Here is an 11,626-nt window from a genome sequence, read left to right as displayed (position 1 = left end):
GTATGATACAAGTACGCTACAAAGAGACGAGTATGATACAAGTACTCTACAAAGAGCATTGATATCACTTTAAAATTGCCACAAATGTCAGACAAATTGTGATAACAGCCACAAATATTACATTGTTAGTGAAAAATTTTGCCAAATCGTGACAACAGCCACAAATATCAGAGTGTCGACAATCTCAGACAAATTGCTACAGTATAGTGCAGTGACAAAAATAAAAGAAACTGACAACACTAACAAATATAGGACAAGGTGCAGTAAATTCTTATATGACCAACCAGGTACAAATGACCTAAACATCATAGACATCAAAATCTCCTATTTTCAAGGAAGCATACTTATCAGTCCTATACAGGTACAGTGTATCCAGAACGTAGGTTTGAAGTGTACTCATCAGTCCTGTATAGTGTATACAGAATGTAGGTTTGAATTGTACTCATCAGTCCTGTATAGTTTATACAGAATGTAGGTTTGAAGTGTGCTCCTCAGTCCTGTATAGTGTATACATAATGTAGGTTTGAAGTGTACTCCCCAGTCCTGTATAGTGTATACATAATGTAGGTTTGAAGTGTACTCACCGGTCCTGTAGAGTGTATACAGAATGTAGGTTTGCAGTGTACTCATTAGTCCTGTACAGTGTATACAGAATATAGGTTTGAACTAAACATCATAGACATCAAAATCTCCTATTTTCAAGGAAGCATACTTACCAGTCCTATACAGGTACAGTGTATCCAGAACGTCGGTTTGAAGTGTCCTCATCAGTCCTGTATAGTGTTTACAGAATGTAGGTTTGAAGTATACTCAACAGTCCTGTACAGTGTATACAGAATATAGGTTTGAAGTGTTATCATCAGTCCTGTACAGTGTATCCAGAATGTAGGTTTGAAGTATACGCATCAGTCCTGTATGGTGTATACAGAATGTAGGTTTGGAGTATACTCATCAGTCCTGTATGGTGTATACAGAATGTAGGTTTGGAGTATACTCATCAGTCCTGTATAGTTTATACAGAATGTAGGTTTGAAGTGTTCTCCTCAGTCCTGTATAGTGTATCCAGAATGTAGGTTTGAAGTGTGCTCCTCAGTCCTGTATAGTGTATCCAGAATGTAGGTTTGAAGTATACGCATCAGTCCTGTATGGTGTATACAGAATGTAGGTTTGGAGTATACTCATCAGTCCTGTATAGTTTATAAAGAATGTAGGTTTGAATTGTACTCATCAGTCCTGTATAGTTTATACAGAATGTAGGTTTGAATTATACTCATCAGTCCTGTATAGTGTTTACAGAATGTAGGTTTGAAGTAAACTCACCAGTCCTGTACAGTAGCATACTCACCAGTCCTGTATACATTATACAGGACTGGTGAGTATGCTTCAAACCTACGTTCTGTACACACTATATAGGACTGATGAGTACACTTCAAACCTACGTTCCGGATACACTGTACCTGTATAGGACTGATAAGTATGCTTTGAAGCATACTCACCTGTCCTGTACAGTGTATACAGAATATAGGTTTGAAGTGTTATCATCAGTCCTGTACAGTGTATCCAGAATGTAGGTTTGAAGTATATTCATCAGTCCTGTATAGTGTATCCAGAATGTAGGTTTGAAGTATATTCATCAGTCCTGTATAGTGTATCCAGAATGTAGGTTTGAAGTATACTCATCAGTCCTGCATAGTGTATACAGAATGTAGGATTGAAGTGTACTCACCAGTCCTGTACAGTGTATACAGAATATAGGTTTGAAGTGTACTCACCTGTCCTGTACAGTGTATACAGAATATAGGTTTGAACTAAACATCATAGACATCAAAATCCCCTATTTTCAAGGAAGCATACTTACCAGTCCTATACAGGTACAGTGTATCCAGAACGTAGGTGTGAAGTGTACTCATCAGTCCTGTATAGTGTATCCAGAATGTAGGTTTGAAGTATACTCATCAGTCCTATATAGTGTATACAGAATGTAGGGTTGAAGTATACTCATCAGTCCTATATAGTGTATACACAATGTAGGTTTGAAGCATACTCATCAGTCCTGTATAGTTTATACAGAATGTAGGTTTGAATTATACTCATCAGTCCTGTATAGTTTATAAAGAATGTAGGTTTGAAGTGTACTAATTAGTCCTGTACAGTGTATCCAGAATGTAGGTTTGAAGTATACTCATCAGTCCTGTATGGTGTATACAGAATGTAGGTTTGGAGTATACTCATCAGTCCTGTATGGTGTATACAGAATGTAGGTTTTAAGTATACTCATCAGTCCTGTAGAGTGTATACAGAATGTAGGTTTCAAGTGTACTCATCAGTCCTGTATAGGGTATACAGAATGTAGGTTTGAAGTGTCCTCCTCAGTCCTGTATAGTGTATACATAATGTAGGTTTGAAGTGTACTCACCTGTCCTGTACAGTGTATACAGAATATAGGTTTGAACTAAACATCATAGACATCAAAATCTCCTATTTTCAAGGAATCATACTTATCAGTCCTATACAGGTACAGTGTATCCAGAACGTAGGTGTGAAGTGTACTCATCAGTCCTGTATAGTTTATACAGAATGTAGGTTTGAAGTATACTCATCAGTCCTGCATAGTGTATACAGAATGTAGGGTTGAAGTATACTCATCAGTCCCGTATAGTGTATACAGAATGTAGTTTTGAAGTGTACTCACCAGTCCGGTATAGTGTATACAGAATGTAGGGTTGAAGTATACTCATCAGTCCTGCATAGTGTATACAGAATGTAGGGTTGAAGTATACTCATCAGTCCTGCATAGTGTATACAGAATGTAGGTTTGAAGTGTACTCATCAGTCCTATATAGTGTATACAGAACGTAGGTTTGAAGCATACTCACCAGTCCTGTACAGTGTATACAGAATGAAGGTTTGAATCATACTCATCAGTCCTGTACAGTGCATACAGAATGAAGGTTTGAATCATACTCATCAGTCCTGTACAGTGCATACAGAATGAAGGTTTGAATCATACTCATCAGTCCTGTACAGTGTATAAAGAATGTAGGTTTGAAGCATACTCACCTGTCCTGTATAGTGTATATAGAATGTAGGTTTGAAGTGTACTCATCAGTCCTGTACAGTGTATACAGAATGAAGGTTTGAAGCATACTCAACAGTCCTGTATAGTGTATACAGAATGTAGGATTGAAGTAAACTCACCTGTCCTGTACAGTGTATACAGAATATAGGTTTGAAGCATACTCACCTGTCCTGTACAGTGTATACAGAATATAGGTTTGAAGCATACTCACCTGTCCTGTATAGTCTATACAGAATGTAGGTTTGAAGTAAAATCACCAGTCCTGTATAGTGTATACAGAATGTAGGTTTGAAGTAAACTCACCAGTCCTGTACAGTGTATACAGAATAAAGGTTTGAAGTGTTATCATCAGTCCTGTACAGTGTATACATAAAGTAGGATTATAGTGTACTCATCAGTCCTATATAGTGTATACAGAATGTAGGTTTGAAGCATACACACCAGTCCTGTACAGTGTATACAGAATATAGGTTTGAAGTGTACTCACCAGTCCGGTATAGTGTATACAGAATGTAGGTTTCAAGTGTACTCATCAGTCCTGTACAGTGTATACAGAATGAAGGTTTGAAGCATACTCACCAGTCCTGCACAGTGTATACAGAATGTAGGTTTGAAGTGTACTCACCAGTCCTGTACAGTGTATACAGAATGTAGGGTTGAAGCATACTCATCAGTCCTGTACAGTGTATAAAGAATGTAGGTTTGAAGCATACTCACCAGTCCTGTACAGTATATACAGAATATAGGTTTGAAGCATACTCACCTGTCCTGTATAGTGTATACAGGACAGGGGAGTATGCTTCAAACCTATATTCTGTATATACTGTACAGGACTGGTGAGTATGCTTCAAACCTACGTTCTGTACACACTATATAGGACTGATGAGTACACTATAATCCTACTTTCTGTATACACTATATAGGACTGATGAGTACACTATAATCCTACTTTATGTATACACTGTACAGGACTGATGATAACACTTCAAACCTTTATTCTGTATACACTGTACAGGACTGGTGAGTCTGCTTCAAACCTACGTTCTGTATACACTATATAGGACTGATGAGTACACTATAATCCTACTTTATGTATACACTGTACAGGACTGATGATAACACTTCAAACCTTTATTCTGTATACACTGTACAGGACTGGTGAGTCTGCTTCAAACCTACGTTCTGTATACACTGTACAGGACTGATGAGTACACTTCAAACCTACATTTTGTATACACTATACAGGACTGGTGAGTATGCTTCAAACCTACGTTCTGTATACGCTGTAAAGGACTGATGAGTATGATTCAACCCTTCATTCTGTATACACTGTACAGGACTGGTGAGTCTGCTTCAAACCTACGTTCTGTATACAGTGTATACAGAATGAAGGTTTGAAGCATACTCACCAGTCCTGTATAGTGTATACAGAATGAAGGTTTGAATCATACTCATCAGTCCTGTACAGTGTATACAGAATGAAGGTTTGAATCATACTCATCAGTCCTGTACAGTGTATACAGAATGAAGGTTTGAATCATACTCATCAGTCCTTTACAGTGTATACAGAACGTAGGTTTGAAGCATACTCACCAGTCCTGTATAGTGTATACAGAATGTAGGTTTGAAGTGTACTCACCTGTCCTGTACAGTGTATACAGAATGTAGGTTTGAAGTGTACTCATCAGTCCTGTACAGTGTATACAGAATATAGGTTTGCAGCATACTCACCTGTCCTGTATAGTCTATACAGAATGGAGGGTTGAAGTAAACTCACCAGTCCTGTACATCAGTCCTTTACAGTGTATACAGCATACTCACCTGTCCTGTATAGTCTATACAGAATGTAGGTTTGAAGTAAACTCACCAGTCCTGTATAGTGTATACAGTATGTAGGTTTGAAGCATACTCACCTGTCCTGTACAGTGTATATATAATGTAGGTTTGAAGCAAACTCACCAGTCCTGTATAGTGTATACAGAATGTAGCTTTGAAGTGTACTCACCAGTCCTGTATAGTGTATACAGAATGTAGGTTTGAAGTAAACTGACCAGTCCTGTATAGTGGATACAGAATATAGGTTTGAAGTAAACTGACCAGTCCTGTATAGTGTATACGGTATGTAGGTTTGAAGTAGGTAATCTTTTGAAGCACACTCACCAGTCCTGTCTAGTGTATACAGAATGTAGTATGGAAGTAAACTCACCTGTCCTGAACAGTGTATATAGAAGATAGGTTTGAAGCATACTCCCCTGTCCTGTATAGTCTATACAGAATGTAGGCTTGAAGTAAACTCACCAGGCCTGTATAGTGTATACGGTATGTAGGTTTGAAGTATACTCACCAGTTCTGTACAGTGTATATATAATGTAGGTTTGAAGCAAACTCACCAGTCCTCTCCAGTCTATACAGAATATAGGTTTGCAGCATACTCACCTGTCATGTATAGTGTATACAGAATGAAGGTTTGAAGCATACAGAATGAAGGTTTGAAGCATACTCGCCTGTCCTGTACAGTGTATTAAGAATGTAGGTTTTAAATAAACTCACCAGTCCCGTATAGTGTATACAGAATGAAGGTTTGAAGCATACAGAATGAAGGTTTGAAGCATACTCTCCTGTCCTGTACAGTGAATATAGAATATAGGTTTGAAGCATACTCTCCTGTCCTGTACAGTGTATTAAGAATGTAGGTTTGAAATAAACTCACCAGTCCTCTCCAGTCTATACAGAATATAGGCTTGAAGCATACTCACCAGTCCTGAACAGTGTATACAGAATGCAGGTTTGAAGTATACTCACCAGTTCTGTACAGTGTATATATAATGTAGGTTTGAAGTAAACTCACCAGGCCTGTATAGTGTATACCGAATGTAGGTTTGAAGTGTCCTCTCCAGTCCTGTACAGTGTGTACAGAATGTAGGATTGAAGTAAACTCACCAGGCCTGTATAGTGTATATATAGAATGTAGGTCTGAAGTGTACTCACCTGTCCTGTCCAGTGTATATATAATGTAGGTTTGAAGCAAACTCACCAGTCCTGTTCTGTGTATACAGAATGTAGATTTGAAGCATACTCACCTGTCCTGTACAGTGTATTAAGAATGTAGGTTTGAAATAAACTCACCAGTCCTGTACAGTGTATACAGAATGTAGGTTTGAAGTAGGTAATCTCGTGGAAGTCATGTTTAAAACATTTCCTTAGTGCGTGACAATTCGCTCTGATAAAGTAAGTCTTCATCTCTGCCTTGCTGATCATTCCATCCCTGTAATCATTATAATAGTTTATCTGGTAAACATTATGATCAGTGACATTATCTATCCCTGTAATCATTATAATAGTTTATCTGGTAACCAATGATCAGTGACATTATCCATCCCTGTAATCATTATGATAGTGTATCTGGTAACCAATGATAAGTGACATTATCCATCCCTGTAATCATTATAATAGTTTATCTTGTAAACATTATGATCAGTGACATTATCCATCCCTGTAATCATTATAATAGTTTATCTTGTAAACATTATGATCAGCGACATTATATGTGAAACTTACTTCAATCAAATATTTAAACAGGTGTTTCCCTATACAGCACTCCAACATTACATTCTATAACACTAGTTATTTTAATAAGTTTTCAAGTACATTTGCATCCTTCATCCAGTCACATTAAATTTTGAGCACTGGTACATGTATACTTACTTGTCAGCATCTAACACACAAAAGGAATCTATAAATGGGAAGTTGCCCGCTATGGACTCAAATTCCTCGTGAGAGATAAACCCGTCTTTGTCGTGGTCGTAGTTTTTAAACACTGCCTATAAATACAACAAAAGATACCTTATGGAGTGACCTTATCAGGGTAAAACCTACACAGTATAAATCTGTAGACTGGGACAATTTAAAAACAAAACTTTCATTAAGTTATAATGGAAATGCTAAACCAACCATGCTTTTGTAAAGAAACAATAAAAGGAAGTAGCAGGTCCTGAAGCCTGGTTTCTTTAAAGTATTTATTTGTCCGATTACCAACATACAAACAAGTTCAATGAATGAAACCAAGTATAAAATTGATGTAATCCCTAATTCATTACCTAAAGTAAATTTAAGGCTTCATAAAACAATTCAAAATACAGAACATATGAATACTTTAATAAGCTTTATGATGACCCGGACAAGTAGTTTATCAATGTTCCAAGATATACTTACTTCCACCATATCGTGTACATGTTTATTAATCGTGTTTGGGACAGGGGGGCTAACTCCGGCTAACCAGTCAGCAAATACCACTGGCTTGGTGGGAGTGGAAGGCTGAAAAGTATAAAACCCTGAATGAAAATCATTATTATACATTAAACAGTAAAGGATTGTATAAGTTAAATTCTCTAAGTCAAAATAAATGTGACTATAATCTTTTTTTCAAGGTTAACAGGTTATTTGCAATGTCATTTCTATAAACTTCCTTGGGACAACATTGACTGTGTGACAAACAAAAATGTCTGTTTTTGTTTTTTCCTTTTTCTTCTTCTCTATTTGTATTAAGAAAGTAGGACATTCTACTAGGATGAAGGACCACACAGCTGTCGGTACTTACTGATGACAGGGAGTTACGTGGTTCTCTGGCCAAGGAGAGTTCATAAATCTCGTCCTCCGTGTAGTGGAGATCCAGGGACAGCTGTAACGATACCAACAGAATACATCCACATTTTTGGAGAATAAATGGTTTATTACCTAGCATCAATTTTGTAAGGATAAAAAACATAATTTATTTTGAGATTACTAATCTTAATGAAGAAATTCCTGTTTTTTTGTTTTTTTTATATTTTTTACTGAATTAATGAATCTACTACTGACCCTAAGTGTGTTGACGAGGTCCATGTTGGCACACACAGGGATGTTGTCGTGGTTCTGTAGTTTGGTAAGTTCTTTAAGGGTTTGAGAAAGCTGTGCCATTTTTCTGAAGTTCACCAAACTTCCCTCCACTTTATCTGGTAATGCTGTATGTAACAGGATGAGGTCCTTCAAGTGTACTCCCCTACAAGGTCAAAGGTCAGGGGTCAAACTCAAACAAATTTATTGTTTAACTTTAATTATTTTACCAATAGAATATAATAACGATTATCAACTTTTAAGAATCAAGCAAAGGGAAGAGGTTAGCTTGAAGTTTTCTTAGTGTTATTGAACAGACTGCTTCATACTAACATTTACTGACTGTAAGCAACTTCATTTTCATAAAACCTTACTTTTGATTAAATTTATTATAGACTTGTTAAATTTGTCTGAGGAAATGTGACAGAGATTTTCTAATTTATGATCAATTGCTGGACATCCTGAATAATAATACATTTTTGTAATAATATAATAATATACAACATTTGATATAGCGCCCTACCTAGCTAGAATAAGCCACTCTAAAGCGCTTTACAGTACATAGAAATACAATTTATACAATCAATACAATTAGCATATACATTAATCAATACAATTTTGAGGAATTCGTAGGAGCTGCCTAATTAGGTAATAACTATTAGTCCTATGCCACCTGGCTAATCTCTCTTTTTTTTTGTATGGTTTAGTATTGTTAAATGTCCTATCAACAGCTATGGTCATTTAAGGACGGCCTCCCCTGTGTGCAAGATGCATGCATGCGTGTAGTGTATGCGTGTGCGTTTTGGGAGGCTGTGATATGTTCGTTTTAGCACGATAGCGTAGAACTGATGCCGACCTTTTAGTGCTACCACACTGAAACATACTGCCGAAGACAACCAGCAGGACACCCCATCCGGTCGCGTAGAAACTACAATTTTTACAGACTCTGGTATGTCTCGGCCAAGGGACAGAACCCAAAGCCTTCCTCACAGGGGCGAACGCTCAACTAAAGGCCAAAAGTGAGGCATTGTCAAGGGAGACATTAGGAAGAAGAAAGTTGTTTAGAAAGAAGAGAAAAGATAAGATCCCAAATTTAGTCGCCTCTTATGATCATGCAACAGGGCTAATATCTCCCAAAGTGTGTATGCCTGTGTGTGTGCTGATGATATATTGTGTATAAATGAACCATACAGAGGTCTAATTGAGGCCCTATATTGGTGTGAATTGTAAAGGGTATAAATTCTAAAGGTTTGCTCACTAAGTTTTAAATTTGGTCAAAAGATATTTAGTCCATTGTTTTAGTGCTAAAAGCTATCACGAAATTCCTCTCACCAAGCTAGTTATCAATTATATAGATGTTCACCACTGAGGCATACACAAGCAATAATTAATTAGAATCACAATCTTTTCGTAGACATTATACACATATGGTAAACAGGGTGAAATGTAAAGCAAGTGCTATTTGTTTTGAAACAAAATGTTTATACTGCAAGAGTAACAGTGCTTAGATGATCCAAACGGTATTTTTTCTTTATTCATACTTGACATTAGGTCCAAAGGGAGACAATTGCTGACAGGTCGAAAGACAGTACAGAAGGGAAACAACTCTTGTTGTCCCAGTATTTATACTCACAATATTGGAATTTTAAAGTGACAACACTGGTTAAACACCTTCCTGTAATTACTAAAGTTGTTATTGGATGATAAAAGTTCTGTGAATTCCATCAAAGTCTGAAAATAAAAATAAAAAGATTGCATTCATTGATTTTATTCTAATTGACAGATTGATTTAACCCGTTCAATCCTATGTAACTTTAGTAGACGCTACCATACATTGATCTGGATGTGTCCATTACAGTTTACAGTGGTGAAAGGGTTAATAGTCAGATATAGGTAACATTAACATAATACTCCAATCAACTGATATATGATATAATTGATAAATGAGGTATTTGAGGCCTGAATGTAAAAACACTATGCAATCCCCTACCAGGTGACTTCACAACTTGAGATATTAAGGATATCTGAGATTGTTATTGTGAAATTAAGCTGAAAATGTTATTCGTATGAATGGGACTTCAACTTAGATATACATACGTATCAAATCCCTCATTCATCAATGATCTAGGAGAATGTTATATCAATGGTATCCATATATGTGATTATTTGACAGTAACCGGGAATATAAGCACAGCAAGTAAAAGGACAACTTTAAACATCCCAGTTTACAAATACTGCCAAGCCTGACCAAAGTGTGAAGGTTTGCATCAAGAAAATCATTTGTAAACATGAAAATATAACATAAAGTAGCCACAAATGGTCCTGGTGAGTCGGTTCTTATTGCCATGATCAAGAAAATTAGAAGAAAAAAAATCAGTTTATCAGTGAATAAAAATGTAATGCAAAAATATTTCTGTATACAGAAGACTTTCTGGCACATCACTCTACCAAATGTTCCTACCACAGGGTTTCAAGTTGTTACCATGACAATGTGGATTCCCATGGTCTCACCTTTTGAGTTTCACTGGGAATGCAGGCATTGGTCTTTGCTAGTCTGGCCAGGGCACTGTGTGTCAGACCGCCAACAACGGACATCAATGTGTTGAAGTTTTGTAAAATCCTTAGTTTCTACAACAAAATGACAAAAGGAATAAACAATATTGAAATCACAACAAATGGAAACATTTCTCATAGCAACCTAAAACAGGAACAAGAAGTTAAAGTTCTTGACAAACTGTGAATGATGGTATAACCTTCCTTTAAGGAATGATGGAAACCACATCTTAAGGAATGATGGAAACAACATCTTAAGGAATGATGGTAACCACCTTTAAGGAATGATGGTATAACCTTCCTTTAAGGAATGATGGAAACCACATTTAAAGGAATGATGGTAACCACATTTAAGGAATGATGGTTACCACATTTAAGGAATGATGGTAACCACATTTAAGGAATGAAGGTAACCACCTTTAAGGAATGATGGTTACCACCTTTAAGGAATGATGGTAACCACCTTTAAGGAATGATGGTATAACCTTCCTTTAAGGAATGATGGAAACCACATTTAAAGGAATGATGGTAACCACCTTTACGGAATAATGGTAACCACCTCTAAGGAATGATGGTAACCACATCTTAAGGAATGATGGAAACCCCATCTTAAGGAATGATGGAAACAACATTTTAAAGAATATTGGTAACCACCTTTAAGGAATGATGGAAACCATATCTTAAGGAATGATGGTAACCACATTAAAAGGAATGATGGAAACCACATCTTAAGGAATGATGGAAACAACATCTTAAGGAATGATGGTAACCAACTTTAAGGAATGATGGTATAACCTTCCTTTAAGGAATGATGGAAACCACATATTAAGGAATGATGGAAACCACATTTAAAGGAATGATGGTAACCACCTTTACGGAATAATGGTAACCACCTTTACGGAATGATGGTAACCACATCTTAAGGAATGATGGAAACCCCATCTTAAGGAATGATGGAAACAACATTTTAAAGAATATTGGTAACCACCTTTAAGGAATGATGGAAACCATATCTTAAGGAATGATGGTAACCACATTAAAAGGAATGATGGAAACCACATCTTAAGGAATGATGGAAACAACATCTTAAGGAATGATGGTAACCACCTTTAGGGAATGATG

General features: G+C 36.6%; 1 protein-coding gene across 4 annotated transcripts in view; it reads right to left on the bottom strand.

The window, feature by feature from the left end:
• LOC110463115 (ras guanyl-releasing protein 3-like) overlaps positions 1-11,626 on the bottom strand; it is a 130,223-nt gene that overhangs the window by 23,104 nt on the left and 95,493 nt on the right. For all 4 annotated transcript variants that reach the window (XM_021517482.1, XM_021517489.1, XM_021517498.1 and 1 more), the window contains 7 exons: positions 10,463-10,579; positions 9,585-9,682; positions 7,937-8,117; positions 7,677-7,757; positions 7,292-7,393; positions 6,785-6,900; positions 6,206-6,344 (listed from right to left, as the gene is read on the bottom strand). In XM_021517482.1, the coding sequence (XP_021373157.1) occupies positions 6,206-6,344; positions 6,785-6,900; positions 7,292-7,393; positions 7,677-7,757; positions 7,937-8,117; positions 9,585-9,682; positions 10,463-10,579 (834 nt within the window). The remainder of the gene's footprint in view (positions 1-6,205; positions 6,345-6,784; positions 6,901-7,291; positions 7,394-7,676; positions 7,758-7,936; positions 8,118-9,584; positions 9,683-10,462; positions 10,580-11,626) is intronic.

This window comes from Mizuhopecten yessoensis, unplaced genomic scaffold (assembly GCF_002113885.1).
Source record: "Mizuhopecten yessoensis strain PY_sf001 unplaced genomic scaffold, ASM211388v2 scaffold1485, whole genome shotgun sequence".
Taxonomy (NCBI): Eukaryota; Metazoa; Mollusca; class Bivalvia; order Pectinida; family Pectinidae; genus Mizuhopecten; species Mizuhopecten yessoensis.
Note: the sequence above shows the minus strand (reverse complement) of the source record. Positions and strands in the feature narration are given on the sequence as shown.